The 27,038-nt window shown below is 39.9% G+C and overlaps 2 protein-coding genes and 1 long non-coding RNA gene across 9 annotated transcripts in view; 1 reads left to right on the forward strand and 2 right to left on the reverse strand.

The window, feature by feature from the left end:
- LOC145425702 (uncharacterized) overlaps positions 1–27,038 on the forward strand; it is a 260,683-nt gene that overhangs the window by 186,684 nt on the left and 46,961 nt on the right. The window lies entirely within an intron of this gene.
- LOC113017216 (uncharacterized) lies at positions 6,498–13,282 on the reverse strand. 4 transcript variants are annotated; one of them, XM_080298962.1, is made up of 7 exons: positions 13,153–13,282; positions 12,202–12,494; positions 11,642–11,695; positions 11,067–11,172; positions 10,783–10,863; positions 7,770–8,126; positions 6,498–7,550 (listed from the first exon to the last, which is right to left on the reverse strand). In XM_080298962.1, the coding sequence occupies exons 5-7, from the start codon at positions 10,850–10,852 to the stop codon at positions 7,345–7,347; spliced, it is 633 nt and encodes a 210-aa protein (XP_080155088.1). In that variant the 5' UTR covers positions 10,853–10,863; positions 11,067–11,172; positions 11,642–11,695; positions 12,202–12,494; positions 13,153–13,282; the 3' UTR covers positions 6,498–7,344. The 4 variants fall into 4 exon arrangements, with proteins under 4 accessions (XP_080155088.1, XP_080155086.1, XP_080155087.1 ...); XM_080298960.1 differs by having other exon boundaries at positions 11,642–11,698; XM_080298961.1 differs by lacking the exon at positions 11,067–11,172.
- Positions 18,855–25,639, reverse strand: LOC145425679 (uncharacterized). 4 transcript variants are annotated; one of them, XM_080298966.1, is made up of 7 exons: positions 25,510–25,639; positions 24,559–24,851; positions 23,999–24,052; positions 23,424–23,529; positions 23,140–23,220; positions 20,127–20,483; positions 18,855–19,907 (listed from the first exon to the last, which is right to left on the reverse strand). In XM_080298966.1, exons 5-7 carry the CDS (start codon positions 23,207–23,209, stop codon positions 19,702–19,704), a joined length of 633 nt encoding a protein of 210 aa, XP_080155092.1. In that variant the 5' UTR covers positions 23,210–23,220; positions 23,424–23,529; positions 23,999–24,052; positions 24,559–24,851; positions 25,510–25,639; the 3' UTR covers positions 18,855–19,701. The 4 variants fall into 4 exon arrangements, with proteins under 4 accessions (XP_080155092.1, XP_080155090.1, XP_080155091.1 ...); XM_080298964.1 differs by having other exon boundaries at positions 23,999–24,055; XM_080298965.1 differs by lacking the exon at positions 23,424–23,529.

Consider the following 27,038-nt stretch of genomic DNA (forward strand, 5'->3'; position numbering starts at 1 on the left):
ATAACTCGCCACAAAGCAGTAATCTGCTGTCACTCAAAAACACAATGTCCAATCTCTCCCAAACGTCTCAGGTGTGATGAGACTGGAGCTCGGAAATGTTTGGTATTCCATTTGTCGGTAATAGTTAGAGCGCCACCTATTGGGACGACTATAATCATGGTTCAATGAGATGAAATGTTAGCTGGTGGTTAAATGCATGAATTCCATCAATGTGACATCACATTGGACGTGCTGGTTTTAGGTGTTGGGCGTGGCTCGACACGCCGGGGTGCGAGGGCCCTCATAACGCTGCTTGCAGCTTTAATTATTATTATTATTCACCCCAAACAAGGGCCTTTTTGAGGGCCTAAACATGCTCAAAAACTCATGAAATTTTGCACACATGCCAGGTCTGGTGAAAAATTTTGTATTTTAATGGTTTTACATATGAGCACTGGGAAATGGCTCTACAGCGCCACCTATGCCTTGTTAAATGCAGCCCTACGACCACATCGTTTGAGCTACATGTATGAAATTTGGCACACATGTGTATCATGCCAAGACGAACAAAAAAGTCTGTGGGCCCATTGACGCAAACCCAACAGGAAGTCCGCCATTTGGAAGAGAAGGTGACATTTTGGCTCTAATTTTGCCATTTCCATGCCTCGAACTTTTGCGAACTCCTCCTTGGGGTTTCATTTCATAACCTTCAAATTTGGACAGTGTCAACTACACCCTTGTGCCATGTTAAATTGCGGAGCTTTTGAGTTTTCACAATACTATGAGGCCGTGGCGCCATGGCGAATTTCGATGACTCGCCATCAAAATCTTATTGCCTCTCATTTTGTCATACATTTTCTGACCTTGACCAAAGTGAACACATATGATAAGGGTCCACCCCTAAACATATTTCAACTGCCATATTTTACATCAAGGACAGCGCCACCTAGTGGGAACAGGAAATGTCATGTTTTACACTTTGGGGTACAGTATAGTGATGGGTGACATCTGCAGCCTCAAATTTCTCCAGAAAACCCTTAAGGAGTTGGTCTTGGGTTACAGTGAAAACTGTGACTTTTCGCAAAAGGGTGTGACCCCAGCAGCATGGCGAACTTTGATGTCACGCCATGAAGAAACAAATTAGTATAACTCAATGAAATCCAGTCTGATCAGTACCAGACTTTACAGGCATGATGTCAGACGCGCCCTGAACAGATTGATGTGCCCATTGTCAGAAATACGGACAGCGCCACCTAGTGGCAACAGGAAATGTCATGGCTTTAATTTTGTTGTACTGATTTTCACAGGTTGATCGTGGCCACCTCAAAAGCGGTGAATATCCCCATCAGTCCCTCGTGATGCTTCAGTGCAAAAATTGTGACTTTAAACTGAACGGCGCACCCTGGTGGCAACGCTGTTCAACATGAAAGATGAAGTGGCTTTTGAGGGGCTTGGAAAGAATATAGAGGCTTTAAATTTAGCACACACCTCCAAATGGATGAAGGCTTTGTTGTCATGTGATCATTTTCATTAAATAGTGCGAAGTGGCTCCACAGCGCCCCCTACAAACTTTCAAAACCACAGCCCCTGCTCTGTGTTTTATGTATGAGTCTGAAACCTGGTAGGCTTATAGGAGATATCAAGATGTACAAAAAAGTCTCTTGGAGCAATATCCCAAATCCAACAGGAAGTCAGCCATTTTAAAATGAATGTGCAATTTTGGCAACATTTTGCCCTCTTTCCAGGCACCCTTCTTTGACGAACTCCTCCAAGGGATTTCATCAGATTGAACCAATCTCCAGTGTGAGGAATCTAAAGACCTTTGTGATGTTAAATTGCGAAGGTTTTTACGTTCAGGGAAACGGGGTTGTCATGGCGGCACTTGGAGTTTCAATCACTCACCAAAAAGCAGTAATCTGCTGTCACTCAAAGACACAATGTCCAATCTCTCCAAAAGCTCATAGGAGTGATGAGACTCGAGCTCAGAAATGTTTATTATGTCATTTGTACATAATGGTTAGAGCGCCACCTAGTGGAACGACTAACTAATCATGAATGAATGAGTTGAAATGTTAGCTGGTGGTTAAATGCATGAATTCCATCAATGTGACATCAGATCCGAGGTGCTGGTTGTAGGTGTTGGGCGTAGCTCGACGCGATGGGGTGCGAGGGCCCTCATAACGCTGCTTGCAGCTTTAATTTATATTCTGTTTGTTCTCCTCACAAAGGAGATGAAAATGAAATGAAATCTCATACAACCACTGAGGGCCAGAAAGTTCAAATGGAGAGATATTCTTCTTTCTTTAATAAAGAAGCAGAAGAAGAAGATGGTGCCATAAAAATTTAATTTATCTTTCATACTTAATAGAAAATTCTTCACCAGGCCTTTCAGAATAAAAACGTGAACAATGGTAAATGATGGTGTGTTTTTGTTTTTCACAACAATCCTCTCAAATTCAAAGTCTAAGCTTAATTCCTTGAGTCAGGCAGAAGCCATGTTTGTACAGTCTTTGGCTTTTCTGCTAGTGTAGAGAAATTAAACTAGTGTTTGACAGAAAGATTCAGGAAATCATTGTTGAAAATCCATGAATAAAAAAGGGTTAAACAAAATTCAGCTACTAGATAAAGTTGAAGCAAATCTTATTACAAATCTGTAATAAATTATTTGTAGACATTTTGGTGTTTGCAGCAACATGTTTGCTCTGTGACTGTTCTCTTTGAGTACTGTAAAAACAAACTTCTATAATTAAGTTGATTCTGTTCATCTGGACGTGGTGTTTTCAGTGGGAGAAACGTTTTGTCACTCATCCAAGTGACTTCTTCAGTCTCAGTTGACTGCAGGTTTCCCCAAATCTTATAAACAGTACATTTGCATAATGACTGAAACTAGAATCACTGAAGGAACAATGGGCTGTGAGGTCAGTTCCTTCATCATAATTGTGCAAATTCTCATGACCATTGATCAGTCATTGTGCGTGTGTGTCAAATCACTACCGATTGGCATGCAGACATGATGAAGTGGATCCAGTGAAGTTGAGAACCTTTTTATATCCCTGACATTCTGCTCTGAAAAGGAAGAAGATGACTCACATAAACCAGAATCTGTTGAAAATTTAACTTTTTAGAGAATTCAATCAGAAACAGGATCATATGGATAAGTTCAGAGTTACAACACAGATCACAGAGGAGTTTTGCAGAAGCATGATCCTGTTGCTTCTGCAGAAGGGAGAACCGGGTGCTGGTGGTGTAGTGGGGGATATTTTAATGGCACACTTTGGACCCCATACTGAGGATTGTTTAAACACCACAGCCTGCTTGAAGTATTCTAACTGACTGTGTGCATCACTTTATAACCACAGTGTCGTCTGGAGGCTGATTCCTGCAGGATAAAGCACCATGTAACTAATGTAACTTCTTGAACGTGACAACAAGTTCACTGAAATACTCCAATGACCTCCACAGTCACCAGATCTCAGTCCAACAGGTGGTTTTAACAAGAGATTCACATCATTGAAAATTCTGCAGCAGCTGTGTGATGCAGTCATTTTAATATGGACCAGAATCTGTGAGGAATGTTTCCAGTAGCTTGTTGAATCAGTGCCATGAAGAATGAAAACGGCTCAGAAGCCAAAAAGGGGCCCAACATGGGACTAGCCAGGTATACCTAATAAAGTGGCCGCCGAATATATGCACTGTGTGAAAATGGGAAGATCAGTCACTTCATGATAGCAACCAGCAGATGGCAGCAGTGGAGCATTAGTTTTCCCAATGCATGACAGTTTTCATGTGACCTTTGACCTTTAATGTTACAGTAGAACAAACAGACTGTAAGTTTCCTTCTGAGACCCGAGCTTCTGGTAAGGATGTACTTTACATATCTGGAAGCTGGAAGTATGTCTCAGGTCCTAAAATGCATCTGGAGGACAGCTGATAGAGGATGCAGAGGTTAAACAGCTGTGGCCACAGCTGGAATATAGAAACCGCAGAGGACTCCTTTAACAGCTCGCCCTCTTTATTCAGTTTATTTCAGTTCTTTAAGATGATCAAACCTTCTGCCCTTCATTGTTTCTGTGTGTGATTTCTTAAGAAGATGTGATGTCTGTCACATTATCACCATTTTGAAAAGCAGTGCCAACACCTGGAAAGCAGACAGATGTGTAACTACAGATCTTCCTTATTGAACTTTTGCATAAGGTTGATTTGATTTTCAATCTGCAGGAGAATTTGAAACCTTATTTTTTGCATAAAGTCAGCAAACTTTTTAAATGTTTTTATTATAAGATGATGCACAATGATTTTATGTTCCATGACCTTTGACATAAAAGTTATCTAGATGGTTTCTGAGTGCTTCTATTTGTTTGTCGTGCACATTTACTGTTAACATTCATGCTTTGTAGGAGGGTTTATATAAAATTGAAAGCATGTGACAGCGTGCTTTATGAGCATAGTTTGGACACAGGAGGACATTTTTGACCTCAAGAGTTGCAGACTTGGTTTAGTCTGATGTTTTATTATAAGAGGACATCATGGAGCATGTGAGGAATGATTAGAGAAGTGAAATCATGGACTGGTGTGACACTAAAACAAGCATCTCACAAATTTGAACCAGGACACCTTGATGAGAAGTGGCTACTGGACAAGAAGACATTGGTGTGCAAGAGATGAAAACAGGGTGTTGTTGGAACGCTACTACACAAGTAACCCCAGCAGAAGGAGGTACATGGACAGGAAGAGGGACCTATGGAGTCTTCGATACCCAACATCCACATGGATGGTGAAACAACCAGTAGCTCAGTGTTCCAACATTCGACAGAAGGAACTGCTCTCACAGCTAGAGATTGATGAGGTACAACACAAATGCTACGGCAAGGGGGAGCCAGGACGCCAGGTCAGGGGGGAGATATCATCACCCCCACCCGAGATTGGGTACAAAGCCCCAAGTGCGATAGGAGAAGGATTGTTGAGTGCGAGAGGAACTGAGCTTGAAACCTGGATCCAGTGTAGCTGGTTACCAAATCTACATGAAGTACCCTCAGAAGATCTACTAGATGATGTGAATGCAGCACGGACGTTACCTACCACCACCAATAAACACAGCTGAGGTTTTTACAGTAAAAAATAACTTTTCCCCAGTAGGTTTTTATGTTTTGTTTTGTTTTTTTTTAGATCAGTTGTGTTAATAAAGAATGTTAATAAAAAATAGTTTGCTAAAAAAATAAAGATAACAAAGAAGGTAAAGCACAGTTTGAAAGCTGTAAAAGTGAGAAATGTCAGACCAGTGGGAACCACGTACAGTCTATAACAACAGAAGCAGATCAGGTTAGTATTGTGTAACAGAGTGTGAAACTTAAGTTAGACTAGTGTTTGTAAATGAACCGTCTCATGTTGTGTAGCTTTCTGCATTGTATGTTTATTTATCATATAAGCTAAACAGTTCACCTTTTTTATTTAAGTGAAATATTTAATTATGAGTGTTAAAGAAAACAATAAAGTTTTTTTTATATAAAGTAGGCAGCAAGTATATTTCCTGTATTTTAACCATGTATATGATACATATGCAGATGTTACATTCTGTAATATGTGTAAAGAAATGACTTTGATTTTGCTACCCTGAGAAGATTTCTCTAGATCAGCCGTTGCCTCGACTCCTCCCTCTGCTGGTGACAGCTGAGTTATGAACAGAAAAATCTTGTCTTCACAACTTAATTGCACCAAACTGTTTGTGTGTGAGTACATCTAAAAACTAACATCTGCTTTGCCACATGACAGCAGAGGTTTGGTGACAGGAGACCTGTATCCTCTCTGTGAGCAGCCAACAGCACTCAGCTGTCGTATGAAATTAATAAGATTTTGATATCAAACTCACCTGCACAGGTAAACCCCACGAAGGACAAAGACTCAAAAGTCCAAGGTTCCCTAGAGTGAAAAAGAAAACAGCACAGGTCATACAGATGTCAGAGTGCGCCTTGAGAGATGTTGCTTTGGCACAGATCCAGTTTCTGCCATAGGTGGTGCAGGTTGTTGCTGTCCTGTCAGAGCAAGAAGGTTCTAGGTTCAAATCCTGCTGGGCTTCTTTTTTTCTGTGTGGAGTTTGCACTCAGCTACTCTGGAGTGGAAGATTCTAGGTTGGTCGTGTATGTGAGGGAGATGAAGTGCCCAGAATAAGCTGCTTTATAAATATGTGGTTAATTAAAAGCACTTTGAGGGGTTTGTAGCACAGTATGAATGTAAGTACATGACCTGCCTATTGATGCCTGTAGTTTGTGCTCACAGGTACAATGTAACAAAATCTACATCCCACCTTATACTAATAGCACCACACTGATACATTGTAGACACAGCATAAAACATGGATGCCTGCATTCTCTCTGAAGGCCACCAGATGGCGATAGTTGGGAAAAAAACTCACTTTAAAAGCAGAAGCAAAGATGATTTCACACAAACTCACTTTTGACTGATTCCAGCTCAGATTATTCAGTTTCATTTCAGATTTACTCATGAAGCAACAGGAAACAACATGCAGGTTAAGAAACTTTATTTACAGAACAAAAACAGACTGTACAGGTGAGAAAGGGCCTTGATGCATGTTCAATCATCCAGGTAAGTAAATCTCCAAAAGTTGACTCTGTTCACCTGGACGTGGTGTTTTCAGTGGGAGAAACGTTTCGTCACTCATCCAAGTGACTGCAGGTTTCCCCAACCTTATAAACAGGACATTTACAAGCTACGTCCAGACGAACAGAACCAACGTTTTGGAATACAGGTTAGAAAATATTTTTTATAAAAGAGAATTCATGTATACAAAAACCAACTCATTTTTTTATCAATAATAACATAAAACAATAAAATCTGTACCAGGAATAATTTTAAAAGTGTATAAATAAACAGAAATAAATAAAAGCTCCGTGTAATTTAATATATACAAATATATATCATAGATGTCTATTTAAACTACAGAAACAGTCTGAGGCTTCAGCTCAGCAGGAGCAGAGGTCACGAGCTAACAGCTACACATACAGTAGAAACAGGACACGTCTGAAATTCAAGCAAACTAAAGAAAAAGAAGGAAATGTACGACATTAGTTCAATCTTCTTTTGGAATGAATCCATCTTTAAAACTGTTCAACACAACGTGATGAAATCGTTCACAAAGATGCTGAACAACAAATCCAGGATGTCCTCGTCTGTCTCTGCTCTGAGAAGCTGGAACAGCAGCAGGAGACTCAGATCAGCTGGAAGCCCTCTGAGAGAGTTCAAGGAGGCGAATCCTGAATCCTGACTCTGTTTCTCTGTTGGACTGTTTGTCGATGTTTGCACCAAACAAAAATAACATTTAAAAACTTGTGAAAATCTTATTTTCACATTTCAAACAGGCTGCTGTTCAGCTGGAGGCTGGTATGAACCCTGACTCTGTGGTTTAAGTTTCCTGTAGATTAAAAAAACACCAACAACAACAACAACAATAACGCCAACAGGAAGACCAAGTTTCAGTCCAACAGATCCAGCCTCCTTCCCTCCTGCTTCCTTCCCTGCCTCCTTCCCTCCATCCTCTGTGTCTCCTCCTGGCTGACCTGCAGGGGAGAAACAGGTGTGAGGTGTCAGCTGTCAGGTAGGTGATGAGTGAAGAACAGAACAGAATCCATTTCCTCTTCAAACTGCTGTCAGACATTATCTACTGCACTCTGATCACATCACTCAGACCAGCTGCTTTCTACAAAGTCTCATCAACAACATCTTTAGAAACAAACATCAACAAGCAGGAAGCAGCTTCACCTCTTTTCACCACTCACCTGGAGAAACATTTAAGCTGATGGTGGTGATTGGCTTAGTCTTCAGATGAGCTCTCTTCCTGCGGTTTGCTCCTCTCATGAAGACACGACACTCATATGTTCCATTATCAGCAGTCGTCACATTCTTCAGAATCAAAGACACGTCTCCATCCTTCATCTGTCTGTCCTGCAGATCCACCCGGTTCATAAAAGATGGATGCTGCTCTTCTGGATCAAACTGCTCATCCCGGTACAAGAGGACATAATCTTCCTTCAGATCAGCTCTGCTCCACTCTACAACAACAATGATGTTGTTGTTTGGAGCTCGACATGTCAGAGTGACGTCATGTCCAGACTCAGCTGTGATGTTTTTCTGGTCTGAAAGAAGAAACAACACAGCAGAGAGGTTAAAGGTCAAAGTTTAAACTGTTGACTGGTACAGCAGCCAATCAGAAAGATGATCAGAGACCACTGTGCTCTGGTTGATGATGGTTGACCCTCAAACCTGAGCCACAGTTCCCTCACTGCTCTTTTCAAGCAGCAGACTCACTCTGTGTTTACTAATTAGAGCCAAAAATAATTCACTTTAATCACATTTATAAGAGTGTAGGCAGAGAGTTGCTTACCATAACTACAGGGAGTGCAGAATTATTAGGCAAATGAGTATTTTGTCCACATCATCCTCTTCATGCATGTTGTCTTACTCCAAGCTGTATAGGCTCGAAAGCCTACTACCAATTAAGCATATTAGGTGATGTGCATCTCTGTAATAAGAAGGGGTGTGGTCTAATGACATCAACACCCTATATCAGGTGTGCATAATTATTAGGCAACGTCCTTTCCTTTGGCAAAATGGGTCAAAAGAAGGACTTGACAGGCTCAGAAAAGTCAAAAATAGTGAGATATCTTGCAGAGGGATGCAGCAGTCTCAAAATTGCAAAGCTTCTGAAGCGTGATCATCGAACAATCAAGCGTTTCATTCAAAATAGTCAACAGGGTCGCAAGAAGCGTGTGGAAAAACCAAGGCGCCAAATAACTGCCCATGAACTGAGAAAAGTCAAGCGTGCAGCTGCCAAGATGCCACTTGCCACCAGTTTGGCCATATTTCAGAGCTGCAACATCACTGGAGTGCCCAAAAGCACAAGGTGTGCAATACTCAGAGACATGGCCAAGGTAAGAAAGGCTGAAAGACGACCACCACTGAACAAGACACACAAGCTGAAACGTCAAGACTGGGCCAAGAAATATCTCAAGACTGGTTTTTCTAAGGTTTTATGGACTGATGAAATGAGAGTGAGTCTTGATGGGCCAGATGGATGGGCCCGTGGCTGGATTGGTAAAGGCAGAGAGCTCCAGTCCGACTCAGACGCCAGCAAGGTGGAGGTGGAGTACTGGTTTGGGCTGGTATCATCAAAGATGAGCTTGTGGGGCCTTTTCGGGTTGAGGATGGAGTCAAGCTCAACTCCCAGTCCTACTGCCAGTTTCTGGAAGACACCTTCTTCAAGCAGTGGTACAGGAAGAAGTCTGCATCCTTCAAGAAAAACATGATTTTCATGCAGGACAATGCTCCATCACATGCGTCCAAGTACTCCACAGCGTGGCTGGCAAGAAAGGGTATAAAAGAAGAAAAACTAATGACATGGCCTCCTTGTTCACCTGATCTGAACCCCATTGAGAACCTGTGGTCCATCATCAAATGTGAGATTTAAAGGAGGGAAAACAGTACACCTCTCTGAACAGTGTCTGGGAGGCTGTGGTTGCTGCTGCACGCAATGTTGATGGTGAACAGATCAAAACACTGACAGAATCCATGGATGGCAGGCTTTTGAGTGTCCTTGCAAAGAAAGGTGGCTACATTGGTCGCTGGTTTGTTTTTGTTTTGTTTTTGAATGTCAGAAATGTATATTTGTGAATGTGGAGATGTTATATTGGTTTCACTGGTAAAAATAAATAATTGAAATGGGTATATATTTGTTTTTTGATAAGTTGTCTAATAATTATGCACAGTAATAGTCACCTGCACACACAGATATCCCCCTAAAATAGCTAAAACTAAAAACAAACTAAAAACTACTTCCAAAAACATTCAGCTTTGATATTAATGAGTTTTTTGGGTTCATTGAGAACATGGTTGTTGTTCAATAATAAAATTATTCCTCAAAAATACAACTTGCCTAATAATTCTGCACTCGCTGTATACAAACTGATTAATTACATTTAAGACACGTCCTTAATGCTAATATGTGTCCACTATTTTCACCTGAGAGGAATTTTATCCACATTAGAGCTGCAAACTTCTGGGAATAACAAATTTATATCTATATATCTATATCTAATCTATATCAACAACTAGTGTTCACAGTCTGCTGGAGCTGGGAGTGTGTGGAAAATGATAAATGTACTTACAGTCATTATAAAATGCTGTCATAAACAATAACAACTTAAACAGCACACATTAATACTGTGTTGGCAGCACTTGTCCCTCGTTCAGGTTACACACAGAAGAAATCAGGATCAGCGAAGATCAAAGATCAGAGCTCTGATGAAAGCGTTCACCACACTGAGCATCATCTTCGTCATCTTTACCAGGAGATGAGCTCACAGCTACAGGACGGCAAACACTGATCACTTTAAATGGTTGACTCGTTATCTGATTACTATGAAGGTGGACAGCCTCTGAATTATTATACAAACCTGTCTCTTATTTCTATCATCATCAAGATTATTGGTACTATTTTTGTTACCTTTTGGTCATTCTTTACAATTTTCACATAATATGTGTGTGAGTAACTATGGGAAAAGTCTGCTGTGTCATCATCCCATGAAACATCACTGCTCAGCAACAACTATTCAGTACTTCCCTCTGTCCCTCCTATCAGCAGACCAAATGTGCTGCTGATACATGTGAACGTGGTGTGAATGAGCTTTATAATTATTTTGAATGTAATAATTTAAATTGTATATATATATATAAAGTGACAATGAAAGCAATTCAGTTCCCAGCAGTAGACACAGTGATACCTGCTGGTCTCACCTGTATATGCAGCCGGTGAAAAGCAGACGAGCAGAATCCAGCAGAATATCACAGATTTGCAAGTATCCATCTCAGGTTGTCCTGCAGATCCCAAATTCATGAGTGTTACATAGTTTAAAAGAGAAGCTGAGTCAACTGAAAATACACAAGATGTTTGTTTTACCAAAGCTTCTGATATGATCCACAAACATAAACTAAGATTTACAAATGTGTACGTCCAACAGTGAATAGTGATTATTTACCCTCCAAAATGTTTATGTTCAGCAAATGTGTGAAGGAATTACCTGATATGACAGGATATCACATGTTAGATGAGAGCACAAAGTGCTAACAGTAGCAGAAATGTGGGCATCTCTGTGTCTCAGGTGATTTCATCACACATTTAAGGTTCTGCACATCAGTTAAAAATAGAGTCACATATTTTTAGACATCTGTTCTCACAGGAAGCAAGAAAATTATCAGACTTGTGAAACTGAAAGTAAATTGTGTGTAAATTACGTAGACATTAGTAAAATGGTTTTTGCTTGTGGTCAAATTGATTTGAATTTTGAAACACTGCATAGATTGAAACATATATTTATGAGTCAGAAGTTACACATCTGAGGTAAAGTCTGTAGTGAGTTCAGCACACCCAGAGTATCTTACCCCAACACTGTTGTTCAGAATAAGCAGTCACACAAAGCTCAGTTTGTTAAGTTTAACCAGGGTTTACTGAGTAAGTAAAGTTAAAATATATGTTGTGTATTTTATATAAAATCAGCAGCGTGAGAGAAAAAGCTAAACTACAGTATTGTTGATCTCTAATCTGATTAAGTTACCGTGGTGATTTACCCCAGCAGTACAGAGACCCTGAAGTTACCTGGATCAGATGAAATCCTGGTTGGTAGCACAGCCTCAGGACTCACTGCTCCTCCTGCTGGATGGTGATCAGGTGGAGATTGTAAAAAGACGTATTATAACATGTCAATTAGTGCTGTAATCAGACTGCCTTTGCAAAGTGAGAACTATGGATCAGATTCTTACAATGGAATAATTTAATGCATGTTGTTCTTTTGTTTGTTTCTTTAAATGGGAAATAATCTGGTTAGCACATAGTTGTTAGCACACAGACACAAATGGCTTCTTAACACACACACTACTATCACCATTTATGTCGTCATTCAGATTGAAAGTGTGCACACGTGTAATGAAAACAAAATCCATTAAATCATTTTGTCATCTCCAATCTTTTCCTTGTGCAGTAATACAAGGAACGATTTGCTGTCAGCTCATTTTAATCTGATGTGTTTGAAAGTTTAGTGATGACATCCTGTCTGATGGCACTTTGTTTACAGGCAGCGTTTTAATCACTATTTTAAAGACACTGTGTATGAATGTAACAGCTCAGTGCTGTCTGACAGCATTAGCATTGTTAGTTACCTTAAACAGGCTGAATCCACCGCTGCACTGTGAGGATAAAGACTCTGTGTCGCTCTACTGTCACTTCTTATTCTTCATATGTCACAGCTGGAGATTTTACAAGTGTGAATAACACGCCACGTGCAGGAACAACAGCCTGTACTCTGCAGCGCAACAAGACACTAGAGCGTAAGTAACTCTAGTGACGCGCTCTCTCTCCAACCAATCAGAGAGCTGCATAGCTCACATTCCTCCGTCCGTTGTTTCTACTGGAACGTCCAATGACTCAGCAGAACCAATAAAAGGAAAGTAAACTGCAAAGACAAAAGAAGTAAGTAAATTTTAATTGCAAACATAAAATATGATCCCTAATTTGATTTTGAATCACTTTACTTATTTTTAAAACTAAATAAAACATTTCGAAAATCCTGAAAAAAATCTGAATTTTACTTTTTTGAATGGAGTTTTTATTGAGTTATTGTTTTCACCCCCCCCCCTCCCACGCCACAGGAAACAGCAGGCCACCGGACATGTACAGACATGCCTGAGCCTCCGTTGTATTGGTAATAATCAGGTACCAATATAAGTTGGTATTGATGTTTATAACGTCTGAGGTTTAGGTGAGGATACATTCAATTCAATCATATGTTTTATATATCGACAATTTCTAGTACCAGCTGACCCCAGATCAAACACATAAGAATAATGCAAAACATGTAAAAATATGAGGCTTTTCATTTGAAAGCAGTGCTCCACATTTAAACTTTTTTCGATGTGAGTTGTTTCAAACTGTAGACACAGATCTGTCTGTTTAAATGCTGAATAAGAAGAAACTGTGTGGCAAACCTGGCTAAAGAAGGATCCACTATCAAATATGCAATCATTTTTCACATAGTTTTCAGCTGCCAATCAGAGGCAACAAATCACTCAAACATGTTTAAATATCAAACTAAACAGAGAAAATTCACTCACTCAAACAATCATCAGGGTGGAGTCCACAGCTGTGCTGCAGCTGCAGTGCTCACACCTCAACATAGTCCTTGTTCTCAGCCAGGCTCCTTCTTCCTGCCTTCCTCAGCTCCTCTTCCTGGCTCTGCTCTGCTCTTCCTGAATGAAAGTGAGAGGACAGACTGCAGGTTTCTCATCTTTGCTCAGAAATCCAGGAAACACAGCAAACGGGCTTTAACTGTGAGATTTACACAATCCATACAGTTCTTTAAACTCTGGCGACCTTTACAGTGAACGATGGTTTGTTTTTGTTTGTTTGTTTTTTCACCACAGTCCTCTCAAATTTAAACTTTAAGCTTAATTCCTTGAGTCAGTAAAGTCGGTCAGTAAAAGTCAGTAAAAATCCATAAATAAAAAAGGGTTAAACAAAATTCAGCTACTAAATAAAGTTGAAGAAAATCTTATTACAAATCTGTAATAAATTAAATTAAATTAAAATTAAATTAAATCTGTGAGTACTGTAAAAATAAACTTCTATAATTAATGTGATTTATTTTTGTGTTGTTGATACTTGTGAGGTTATGTCAGTGACAGGACTGCACTGTCTGCACCGATGTCCTCTGTGTGTGTTTCAGACAGGGGAGACGTCACTTATGGATGACATCATCATCGAACACAAGATAACAGTCAAAGACTACAGAGGTACAGCTGTTGATCTTTTAGTACAAAGATGAAAAATCTGTTAATCAGAATTGAACTTTTCCTTTACTATGAACAGGAAGTGAGAAAGGAAAAGAAGTTAAAACAAACAAACTCAAGTTCAAAGTGAGAGAGTAGGAAAAAAAAGTGCGCACACATCCTCATTCTAGTAAAATGTGAGCTTATCCACAGCCGGGTCAGTGGGGCAGCAGCCTAAAAACAGACCAGACCTCCCTCTCCCAGGCCGCCTCCTCCAGCCTTTCCAAGGGAACAGGAGTTTCCAGCCAGCTGAGACATATAATCTCTTCAGTGTTTCCTGGTTCTGCTCTGGGGACTCCTCTTCTTTCTTCATCAGGGTTCAGAGTGAGTGCAGCAGTATTTAGATTTCACTCCGAGCCAAGTTGTGGTTAAAACGTATCAGAAACAACGCTGCTCGTCTCTGCAGATGCTGTGTGATCTGATACTTGTCATGTACTGCTCATGCAGCAGCAGAAAATGTGTCCAAAGTTCAACATTTATGTGACCCAAAACAGAAAGTTGTGTTATAACTGTGATGCGTTCACTGACATGTCCTTATTCTTTCACTTTGCTGTATATAAAGAGAACAGAGAGGCTCTGCTCAGCCCAGCAGTCGTCCACCAGTCCAACAACTGGAATCCAGCTGCTGCTCTCTAACTGGTTCTCACATTTATATTTAAATTCTATATATTTATATTCTGTTTGTTCTCCTCACAAAGGAGATGAACATGAAATGAAATCTCATACAACCACTGAGGGCCAGAAAGTTCAAATGGAGAGATATTCTTCTTTCTTTAATAAAGAAGCAGAAGAAGAAGATGGTGCCATAAAAAATTAATTTATCTTTCATACTTAATAGAAAATTCTTCACCAGGCCTTTCAGAATAAAAACGTGAACAATGGTAAATGATGGTGTGTTTTTGTTTTTCACAACAATCCTCTCAAATTCAAAGTCTAAGCTTAATTCCTTGAGTCAGGCAGAAGCCATGTTTGTACAGTCTTTGGCTTTTCTGCTAGTGTAGAGAAATTAAACTAGTGTTTGACAGAAAGATTCAGGAAATCATTGTTGAAAATCCATGAATAAAAAAGGGTTAAACAAAATTCAGCTACTAGATAAAGTTGAAGCAAATCTTATTACAAATCTGTAATAAATTATTTGTAGACATTTTGGTGTTTGCAGCAACATGTTTGCTCTGTGACTGTTCTCTTTGAGTACTGTAAAAACAAACTTCTATAATTAAGTTGATTCTGTTCATCTGGACGTGGTGTTTTCAGTGGGAGAAACGTTTTGTCACTCATCCAAGTGACTTCTTCAGTCTCAGTTGACTGCAGGTTTCCCCAAATCTTATAAACAGTACATTTGCATAATGACTGAAACTAGAATCACTGAAGGAACAATGGGCTGTGAGGTCAGTTCCTTCATCATAATTGTGCAAATTCTCATGACCATTGATCAGTCATTGTGCGTGTGTGTCAAATCACTACCGATTGGCATGCAGACATGATGAAGTGGATCCAGTGAAGTTGAGAACCTTTTTATATCCCTGACATTCTGCTCTGAAAAGGAAGAAGATGACTCACATAAACCAGAATCTGTTGAAAATTTAACTTTTTAGAGAATTCAATCAGAAACAGGATCATATGGATAAGTTCAGAGTTACAACACAGATCACAGAGGAGTTTTGCAGAAGCATGATCCTGTTGCTTCTGCAGAAGGGAGAACCGGGTGCTGGTGGTGTAGTGGGGGATATTTTAATGGCACACTTTGGACCCCATACTGAGGATTGTTTAAACACCACAGCCTGCTTGAAGTATTCTAACTGACTGTGTGCATCACTTTATAACCACAGTGTCGTCTGGAGGCTGATTCCTGCAGGATAAAGCACCATGTAACTAATGTAACTTCTTGAACGTGACAACAAGTTCACTGAAATACTCCAATGACCTCCACAGTCACCAGATCTCAGTCCAACAGGTGGTTTTAACAAGAGATTCACATCATTGAAAATTCTGCAGCAGCTGTGTGATGCAGTCATTTTAATATGGACCAGAATCTGTGAGGAATGTTTCCAGTAGCTTGTTGAATCAGTGCCATGAAGAATGAAAACGGCTCAGAAGCCAAAAAGGGGCCCAACATGGGACTAGCCAGGTATACCTAATAAAGTGGCCGCCGAATATATGCACTGTGTGAAAATGGGAAGATCAGTCACTTCATGATAGCAACCAGCAGATGGCAGCAGTGGAGCATTAGTTTTCCCAATGCATGACAGTTTTCATGTGACCTTTGACCTTTAATGTTACAGTAGAACAAACAGACTGTAAGTTTCCTTCTGAGACCCGAGCTTCTGGTAAGGATGTACTTTACATATCTGGAAGCTGGAAGTATGTCTCAGGTCCTAAAATGCATCTGGAGGACAGCTGATAGAGGATGCAGAGGTTAAACAGCTGTGGCCACAGCTGGAATATAGAAACCGCAGAGGACTCCTTTAACAGCTCGCCCTCTTTATTCAGTTTATTTCAGTTCTTTAAGATGATCAAACCTTCTGCCCTTCATTGTTTCTGTGTGTGATTTCTTAAGAAGATGTGATGTCTGTCACATTATCACCATTTTGAAAAGCAGTGCCAACACCTGGAAAGCAGACAGATGTGTAACTACAGATCTTCCTTATTGAACTTTTGCATAAGGTTGATTTGATTTTCAATCTGCAGGAGAATTTGAAACCTTATTTTTTGCATAAAGTCAGCAAACTTTTTAAATGTTTTTATTATAAGATGATGCACAATGATTTTATGTTCCATGACCTTTGACATAAAAGTTATCTAGATGGTTTCTGAGTGCTTCTATTTGTTTGTCGTGCACATTTACTGTTAACATTCATGCTTTGTAGGAGGGTTTATATAAAATTGAAAGCATGTGACAGCGTGCTTTATGAGCATAGTTTGGACACAGGAGGACATTTTTGACCTCAAGAGTTGCAGACTTGGTTTAGTCTGATGTTTTATTATAAGAGGACATCATGGAGCATGTGAGGAATGATTAGAGAAGTGAAATCATGGACTGGTGTGACACTAAAACAAGCATCTCACAAATTTGAACCAGGACACCTTGATGAGAAGTGGCTACTGGACAAGAAGACATTGGTGTGCAAGAGATGAAAACAGGGTGTTGTTGGAACGCTACTACACAAGTAACCCCAGCAGAAGGAGGTACATGGACAGGAAGAGGGACCTATGGAGTCTTCGATACCCAACATCCACATGGATGGTGAAACAACCAGTAGCTCAGTGTTCCAACATTCGACAGAAGGAACTGCTCTCACAGCTAGAGATTGATGAGGTACAACACAAATGCTACGGCAAGGGGGAGCCAGGACGCCAGGTCAGGGGGGAGATATCATCACCCCCACCCGAGATTGGGTACAAAGCCCCAAGTGCGATAGGAGAAGGATTGTTGAGTGCGAGAGGAACTGAGCTTGAAACCTGGATCCAGTGTAGCTGGTTACCAAATCTACATGAAGTACCCTCAGAAGATCTACTAGATGATGTGAATGCAGCACGGACGTTACCTACCACCACCAATAAACACAGCTGAGGTTTTTACAGTAAAAAATAACTTTTCCCCAGTAGGTTTTTATGTTTTGTTTTGTTTTTTTTTAGATCAGTTGTGTTAATAAAGAATGTTAATAAAAAATAGTTTGCTAAAAAAATAAAGATAACAAAGAAGGTAAAGCACAGTTTGAAAGCTGTAAAAGTGAGAAATGTCAGACCAGTGGGAACCACGTACAGTCTATAACAACAGAAGCAGATCAGGTTAGTATTGTGTAACAGAGTGTGAAACTTAAGTTAGACTAGTGTTTGTAAATGAACCGTCTCATGTTGTGTAGCTTTCTGCATTGTATGTTTATTTATCATATAAGCTAAACAGTTCACCTTTTTTATTTAAGTGAAATATTTAATTATGAGTGTTAAAGAAAACAATAAAGTTTTTTTTATATAAAGTAGGCAGCAAGTATATTTCCTGTATTTTAACCATGTATATGATACATATGCAGATGTTACATTCTGTAATATGTGTAAAGAAATGACTTTGATTTTGCTACCCTGAGAAGATTTCTCTAGATCAGCCGTTGCCTCGACTCCTCCCTCTGCTGGTGACAGCTGAGTTATGAACAGAAAAATCTTGTCTTCACAACTTAATTGCACCAAACTGTTTGTGTGTGAGTACATCTAAAAACTAACATCTGCTTTGCCACATGACAGCAGAGGTTTGGTGACAGGAGACCTGTATCCTCTCTGTGAGCAGCCAACAGCACTCAGCTGTCGTATGAAATTAATAAGATTTTGATATCAAACTCACCTGCACAGGTAAACCCCACGAAGGACAAAGACTCAAAAGTCCAAGGTTCCCTAGAGTGAAAAAGAAAACAGCACAGGTCATACAGATGTCAGAGTGCGCCTTGAGAGATGTTGCTTTGGCACAGATCCAGTTTCTGCCATAGGTGGTGCAGGTTGTTGCTGTCCTGTCAGAGCAAGAAGGTTCTAGGTTCAAATCCTGCTGGGCTTCTTTTTTTCTGTGTGGAGTTTGCACTCAGCTACTCTGGAGTGGAAGATTCTAGGTTGGTCGTGTATGTGAGGGAGATGAAGTGCCCAGAATAAGCTGCTTTATAAATATGTGGTTAATTAAAAGCACTTTGAGGGGTTTGTAGCACAGTATGAATGTAAGTACATGACCTGCCTATTGATGCCTGTAGTTTGTGCTCACAGGTACAATGTAACAAAATCTACATCCCACCTTATACTAATAGCACCACACTGATACATTGTAGACACAGCATAAAACATGGATGCCTGCATTCTCTCTGAAGGCCACCAGATGGCGATAGTTGGGAAAAAAACTCACTTTAAAAGCAGAAGCAAAGATGATTTCACACAAACTCACTTTTGACTGATTCCAGCTCAGATTATTCAGTTTCATTTCAGATTTACTCATGAAGCAACAGGAAACAACATGCAGGTTAAGAAACTTTATTTACAGAACAAAAACAGACTGTACAGGTGAGAAAGGGCCTTGATGCATGTTCAATCATCCAGGTAAGTAAATCTCCAAAAGTTGACTCTGTTCACCTGGACGTGGTGTTTTCAGTGGGAGAAACGTTTCGTCACTCATCCAAGTGACTGCAGGTTTCCCCAACCTTATAAACAGGACATTTACAAGCTACGTCCAGACGAACAGAACCAACGTTTTGGAATACAGGTTAGAAAATATTTTTTATAAAAGAGAATTCATGTATACAAAAACCAACTCATTTTTTTATCAATAATAACATAAAACAATAAAATCTGTACCAGGAATAATTTTAAAAGTGTATAAATAAACAGAAATAAATAAAAGCTCCGTGTAATTTAATATATACAAATATATATCATAGATGTCTATTTAAACTACAGAAACAGTCTGAGGCTTCAGCTCAGCAGGAGCAGAGGTCACGAGCTAACAGCTACACATACAGTAGAAACAGGACACGTCTGAAATTCAAGCAAACTAAAGAAAAAGAAGGAAATGTACGACATTAGTTCAATCTTCTTTTGGAATGAATCCATCTTTAAAACTGTTCAACACAACGTGATGAAATCGTTCACAAAGATGCTGAACAACAAATCCAGGATGTCCTCGTCTGTCTCTGCTCTGAGAAGCTGGAACAGCAGCAGGAGACTCAGATCAGCTGGAAGCCCTCTGAGAGAGTTCAAGGAGGCGAATCCTGAATCCTGACTCTGTTTCTCTGTTGGACTGTTTGTCGATGTTTGCACCAAACAAAAATAACATTTAAAAACTTGTGAAAATCTTATTTTCACATTTCAAACAGGCTGCTGTTCAGCTGGAGGCTGGTATGAACCCTGACTCTGTGGTTTAAGTTTCCTGTAGATTAAAAAAACACCAACAACAACAACAACAATAACGCCAACAGGAAGACCAAGTTTCAGTCCAACAGATCCAGCCTCCTTCCCTCCTGCTTCCTTCCCTGCCTCCTTCCCTCCATCCTCTGTGTCTCCTCCTGGCTGACCTGCAGGGGAGAAACAGGTGTGAGGTGTCAGCTGTCAGGTAGGTGATGAGTGAAGAACAGAACAGAATCCATTTCCTCTTCAAACTGCTGTCAGACATTATCTACTGCACTCTGATCACATCACTCAGACCAGCTGCTTTCTACAAAGTCTCATCAACAACATCTTTAGAAACAAACATCAACAAGCAGGAAGCAGCTTCACCTCTTTTCACCACTCACCTGGAGAAACATTTAAGCTGATGGTGGTGATTGGCTTAGTCTTCAGATGAGCTCTCTTCCTGCGGTTTGCTCCTCTCATGAAGACACGACACTCATATGTTCCATTATCAGCAGTCGTCACATTCTTCAGAATCAAAGACACGTCTCCATCCTTCATCTGTCTGTCCTGCAGATCCACCCGGTTCATAAAAGATGGATGCTGCTCTTCTGGATCAAACTGCTCATCCCGGTACAAGAGGACATAATCTTCCTTCAGATCAGCTCTGCTCCACTCTACAACAACAATGATGTTGTTGTTTGGAGCTCGACATGTCAGAGTGACGTCATGTCCAGACTCAGCTGTGATGTTTTTCTGGTCTGAAAGAAGAAACAACACAGCAGAGAGGTTAAAGGTCAAAGTTTAAACTGTTGACTGGTACAGCAGCCAATCAGAAAGATGATCAGAGACCACTGTGCTCTGGTTGATGATGGTTGACCCTCAAACCTGAGCCACAGTTCCCTCACTGCTCTTTTCAAGCAGCAGACTCACTCTGTGTTTACTAATTAGAGCCAAAAATAATTCACTTTAATCACATTTATAAGAGTGTAGGCAGAGAGTTGCTTACCATAACTACAGGGAGTGCAGAATTATTAGGCAAATGAGTATTTTGTCCACATCATCCTCTTCATGCATGTTGTCTTACTCCAAGCTGTATAGGCTCGAAAGCCTACTACCAATTAAGCATATTAGGTGATGTGCATCTCTGTAATAAGAAGGGGTGTGGTCTAATGACATCAACACCCTATATCAGGTGTGCATAATTATTAGGCAACGTCCTTTCCTTTGGCAAAATGGGTCAAAAGAAGGACTTGACAGGCTCAGAAAAGTCAAAAATAGTGAGATATCTTGCAGAGGGATGCAGCAGTCTCAAAATTGCAAAGCTTCTGAAGCGTGATCATCGAACAATCAAGCGTTTCATTCAAAATAGTCAACAGGGTCGCAAGAAGCGTGTGGAAAAACCAAGGCGCCAAATAACTGCCCATGAACTGAGAAAAGTCAAGCGTGCAGCTGCCAAGATGCCACTTGCCACCAGTTTGGCCATATTTCAGAGCTGCAACATCACTGGAGTGCCCAAAAGCACAAGGTGTGCAATACTCAGAGACATGGCCAAGGTAAGAAAGGCTGAAAGACGACCACCACTGAACAAGACACACAAGCTGAAACGTCAAGACTGGGCCAAGAAATATCTCAAGACTGGTTTTTCTAAGGTTTTATGGACTGATGAAATGAGAGTGAGTCTTGATGGGCCAGATGGATGGGCCCGTGGCTGGATTGGTAAAGGCAGAGAGCTCCAGTCCGACTCAGACGCCAGCAAGGTGGAGGTGGAGTACTGGTTTGGGCTGGTATCATCAAAGATGAGCTTGTGGGGCCTTTTCGGGTTGAGGATGGAGTCAAGCTCAACTCCCAGTCCTACTGCCAGTTTCTGGAAGACACCTTCTTCAAGCAGTGGTACAGGAAGAAGTCTGCATCCTTCAAGAAAAACATGATTTTCATGCAGGACAATGCTCCATCACATGCGTCCAAGTACTCCACAGCGTGGCTGGCAAGAAAGGGTATAAAAGAAGAAAAACTAATGACATGGCCTCCTTGTTCACCTGATCTGAACCCCATTGAGAACCTGTGGTCCATCATCAAATGTGAGATTTAAAGGAGGGAAAACAGTACACCTCTCTGAACAGTGTCTGGGAGGCTGTGGTTGCTGCTGCACGCAATGTTGATGGTGAACAGATCAAAACACTGACAGAATCCATGGATGGCAGGCTTTTGAGTGTCCTTGCAAAGAAAGGTGGCTACATTGGTCGCTGGTTTGTTTTTGTTTTGTTTTTGAATGTCAGAAATGTATATTTGTGAATGTGGAGATGTTATATTGGTTTCACTGGTAAAAATAAATAATTGAAATGGGTATATATTTGTTTTTTGATAAGTTGTCTAATAATTATGCACAGTAATAGTCACCTGCACACACAGATATCCCCCTAAAATAGCTAAAACTAAAAACAAACTAAAAACTACTTCCAAAAACATTCAGCTTTGATATTAATGAGTTTTTTGGGTTCATTGAGAACATGGTTGTTGTTCAATAATAAAATTATTCCTCAAAAATACAACTTGCCTAATAATTCTGCACTCGCTGTATACAAACTGATTAATTACATTTAAGACACGTCCTTAATGCTAATATGTGTCCACTATTTTCACCTGAGAGGAATTTTATCCACATTAGAGCTGCAAACTTCTGGGAATAACAAATTTATATCTATATATCTATATCTAATCTATATCAACAACTAGTGTTCACAGTCTGCTGGAGCTGGGAGTGTGTGGAAAATGATAAATGTACTTACAGTCATTATAAAATGCTGTCATAAACAATAACAACTTAAACAGCACACATTAATACTGTGTTGGCAGCACTTGTCCCTCGTTCAGGTTACACACAGAAGAAATCAGGATCAGCGAAGATCAAAGATCAGAGCTCTGATGAAAGCGTTCACCACACTGAGCATCATCTTCGTCATCTTTACCAGGAGATGAGCTCACAGCTACAGGACGGCAAACACTGATCACTTTAAATGGTTGACTCGTTATCTGATTACTATGAAGGTGGACAGCCTCTGAATTATTATACAAACCTGTCTCTTATTTCTATCATCATCAAGATTATTGGTACTATTTTTGTTACCTTTTGGTCATTCTTTACAATTTTCACATAATATGTGTGTGAGTAACTATGGGAAAAGTCTGCTGTGTCATCATCCCATGAAACATCACTGCTCAGCAACAACTATTCAGTACTTCCCTCTGTCCCTCCTATCAGCAGACCAAATGTGCTGCTGATACATGTGAACGTGGTGTGAATGAGCTTTATAATTATTTTGAATGTAATAATTTAAATTGTATATATATATATAAAGTGACAATGAAAGCAATTCAGTTCCCAGCAGTAGACACAGTGATACCTGCTGGTCTCACCTGTATATGCAGCCGGTGAAAAGCAGACGAGCAGAATCCAGCAGAATATCACAGATTTGCAAGTATCCATCTCAGGTTGTCCTGCAGATCCCAAATTCATGAGTGTTACATAGTTTAAAAGAGAAGCTGAGTCAACTGAAAATACACAAGATGTTTGTTTTACCAAAGCTTCTGATATGATCCACAAACATAAACTAAGATTTACAAATGTGTACGTCCAACAGTGAATAGTGATTATTTACCCTCCAAAATGTTTATGTTCAGCAAATGTGTGAAGGAATTACCTGATATGACAGGATATCACATGTTAGATGAGAGCACAAAGTGCTAACAGTAGCAGAAATGTGGGCATCTCTGTGTCTCAGGTGATTTCATCACACATTTAAGGTTCTGCACATCAGTTAAAAATAGAGTCACATATTTTTAGACATCTGTTCTCACAGGAAGCAAGAAAATTATCAGACTTGTGAAACTGAAAGTAAATTGTGTGTAAATTACGTAGACATTAGTAAAATGGTTTTTGCTTGTGGTCAAATTGATTTGAATTTTGAAACACTGCATAGATTGAAACATATATTTATGAGTCAGAAGTTACACATCTGAGGTAAAGTCTGTAGTGAGTTCAGCACACCCAGAGTATCTTACCCCAACACTGTTGTTCAGAATAAGCAGTCACACAAAGCTCAGTTTGTTAAGTTTAACCAGGGTTTACTGAGTAAGTAAAGTTAAAATATATGTTGTGTATTTTATATAAAATCAGCAGCGTGAGAGAAAAAGCTAAACTACAGTATTGTTGATCTCTAATCTGATTAAGTTACCGTGGTGATTTACCCCAGCAGTACAGAGACCCTGAAGTTACCTGGATCAGATGAAATCCTGGTTGGTAGCACAGCCTCAGGACTCACTGCTCCTCCTGCTGGATGGTGATCAGGTGGAGATTGTAAAAAGACGTATTATAACATGTCAATTAGTGCTGTAATCAGACTGCCTTTGCAAAGTGAGAACTATGGATCAGATTCTTACAATGGAATAATTTAATGCATGTTGTTCTTTTGTTTGTTTCTTTAAATGGGAAATAATCTGGTTAGCACATAGTTGTTAGCACACAGACACAAATGGCTTCTTAACACACACACTACTATCACCATTTATGTCGTCATTCAGATTGAAAGTGTGCACACGTGTAATGAAAACAAAATCCATTAAATCATTTTGTCATCTCCAATCTTTTCCTTGTGCAGTAATACAAGGAACGATTTGCTGTCAGCTCATTTTAATCTGATGTGTTTGAAAGTTTAGTGATGACATCCTGTCTGATGGCACTTTGTTTACAGGCAGCGTTTTAATCACTATTTTAAAGACACTGTGTATGAATGTAACAGCTCAGTGCTGTCTGACAGCATTAGCATTGTTAGTTACCTTAAACAGGCTGAATCCACCGCTGCACTGTGAGGATAAAGACTCTGTGTCGCTCTACTGTCACTTCTTATTCTTCATATGTCACAGCTGGAGATTTTACAAGTGTGAATAACACGCCACGTGCAGGAACAACAGCCTGTACTCTGCAGCGCAACAAGACACTAGAGCGTAAGTAACTCTAGTGACGCGCTCTCTCTCCAACCAATCAGAGAGCTGCATAGCTCACATTCCTCCGTCCGTTGTTTCTACTGGAACGTCCAATGACTCAGCAGAACCAATAAAAGGAAAGTAAACTGCAAAGACAAAAGAAGTAAGTAAATTTTAATTGCAAACATAAAATATGATCCCTAATTTGATTTTGAATCACTTTACTTATTTTTAAAACTAAATAAAACATTTCGAAAATCCTGAAAAAAATCTGAATTTTACTTTTTTGAATGGAGTTTTTATTGAGTTATTGTTTTCACCCCCCCCCCTCCCACGCCACAGGAAACAGCAGGCCACCGGACATGTACAGACATGCCTGAGCCTCCGTTGTATTGGTAATAATCAGGTACCAATATAAGTTGGTATTGATGTTTATAACGTCTGAGGTTTAGGTGAGGATACATTCAATTCAATCATATGTTTTATATATCGACAATTTCTAGTACCAGCTGACCCCAGATCAAACACATAAGAATAATGCAAAACATGTAAAAATATGAGGCTTTTCATTTGAAAGCAGTGCTCCACATTTAAACTTTTTTCGATGTGAGTTGTTTCAAACTGTAGACACAGATCTGTCTGTTTAAATGCTGAATAAGAAGAAACTGTGTGGCAAACCTGGCTAAAGAAGGATCCACTATCAAATATGCAATCATTTTTCACATAGTTTTCAGCTGCCAATCAGAGGCAACAAATCACTCAAACATGTTTAAATATCAAACTAAACAGAGAAAATTCACTCACTCAAACAATCATCAGGGTGGAGTCCACAGCTGTGCTGCAGCTGCAGTGCTCACACCTCAACATAGTCCTTGTTCTCAGCCAGGCTCCTTCTTCCTGCCTTCCTCAGCTCCTCTTCCTGGCTCTGCTCTGCTCTTCCTGAATGAAAGTGAGAGGACAGACTGCAGGTTTCTCATCTTTGCTCAGAAATCCAGGAAACACAGCAAACGGGCTTTAACTGTGAGATTTACACAATCCATACAGTTCTTTAAACTCTGGCGACCTTTACAGTGAACGATGGTTTGTTTTTGTTTGTTTGTTTTTTCACCACAGTCCTCTCAAATTTAAACTTTAAGCTTAATTCCTTGAGTCAGTAAAGTCGGTCAGTAAAAGTCAGTAAAAATCCATAAATAAAAAAGGGTTAAACAAAATTCAGCTACTAAATAAAGTTGAAGAAAATCTTATTACAAATCTGTAATAAATTAAATTAAATTAAAATTAAATTAAATCTGTGAGTACTGTAAAAATAAACTTCTATAATTAATGTGATTTATTTTTGTGTTGTTGATACTTGTGAGGTTATGTCAGTGACAGGACTGCACTGTCTGCACCGATGTCCTCTGTGTGTGTTTCAGACAGGGGAGACGTCACTTATGGATGACATCATCATCGAACACAAGATAACAGTCAAAGACTACAGAGGTACAGCTGTTGATCTTTTAGTACAAAGATGAAAAATCTGTTAATCAGAATTGAACTTTTCCTTTACTATGAACAGGAAGTGAGAAAGGAAAAGAAGTTAAAACAAACAAACTCAAGTTCAAAGTGAGAGAGTAGGAAAAAAAAGTGCGCACACATCCTCATTCTAGTAAAATGTGAGCTTATCCACAGCCGGGTCAGTGGGGCAGCAGCCTAAAAACAGACCAGACCTCCCTCTCCCAGGCCGCCTCCTCCAGCCTTTCCAAGGGAACAGGAGTTTCCAGCCAGCTGAGACATATAATCTCTTCAGTGTTTCCTGGTTCTGCTCTGGGGACTCCTCTTCTTTCTTCATCAGGGTTCAGAGTGAGTGCAGCAGTATTTAGATTTCACTCCGAGCCAAGTTGTGGTTAAAACGTATCAGAAACAACGCTGCTCGTCTCTGCAGATGCTGTGTGATCTGATACTTGTCATGTACTGCTCATGCAGCAGCAGAAAATGTGTCCAAAGTTCAACATTTATGTGACCCAAAACAGAAAGTTGTGTTATAACTGTGATGCGTTCACTGACATGTCCTTATTCTTTCACTTTGCTGTATATAAAGAGAACAGAGAGGCTCTGCTCAGCCCAGCAGTCGTCCACCAGTCCAACAACTGGAATCCAGCTGCTGCTCTCTAACTGGTTCTCACATTTATATTTAAATTCTATATATTTATATTCTGTTTGTTCTCCTCACAAAGGAGATGAACATGAAATGAAATCTCATACAACCACTGAGGGCCAGAAAGTTCAAATGGAGAGATATTCTTCTTTCTTTAATAAAGAAGCAGAAGAAGAAGATGGTGCCATAAAAAATT

The sequence above is a fragment of the Astatotilapia calliptera genome, chromosome 3 (assembly GCF_964374335.1).
Source record: "Astatotilapia calliptera chromosome 3, fAstCal68.1, whole genome shotgun sequence".
Taxonomy (NCBI): Eukaryota; Metazoa; Chordata; class Actinopteri; order Cichliformes; family Cichlidae; genus Astatotilapia; species Astatotilapia calliptera.

Excerpts from the sequence above, each read along its gene's own strand:
- LOC113017216 (XM_080298961.1), bottom strand. The coding sequence starts at position 10,852 with ATGGATACTTGCAAATCTGTGATATTCTGCTGGATTCTGCTCGTCTGC. Across the intron at positions 8,127-10,782 it reads TTCACCGGCTGCATATACAG|ACCAGAAAAACATCACAGCT; the intron begins GTGAGACCAGCA and ends TTCTTCTTTCAG. Across the intron at positions 7,551-7,769 it reads CAGCTTAAATGTTTCTCCAG|GTCAGCCAGGAGGAGACACA; the intron begins GTGAGTGGTGAA and ends TCTCCCCTGCAG.
- LOC145425679 (XM_080298965.1), bottom strand. The coding sequence starts at position 23,209 with ATGGATACTTGCAAATCTGTGATATTCTGCTGGATTCTGCTCGTCTGC. Across the intron at positions 20,484-23,139 it reads TTCACCGGCTGCATATACAG|ACCAGAAAAACATCACAGCT; the intron begins GTGAGACCAGCA and ends TTCTTCTTTCAG. Across the intron at positions 19,908-20,126 it reads CAGCTTAAATGTTTCTCCAG|GTCAGCCAGGAGGAGACACA; the intron begins GTGAGTGGTGAA and ends TCTCCCCTGCAG.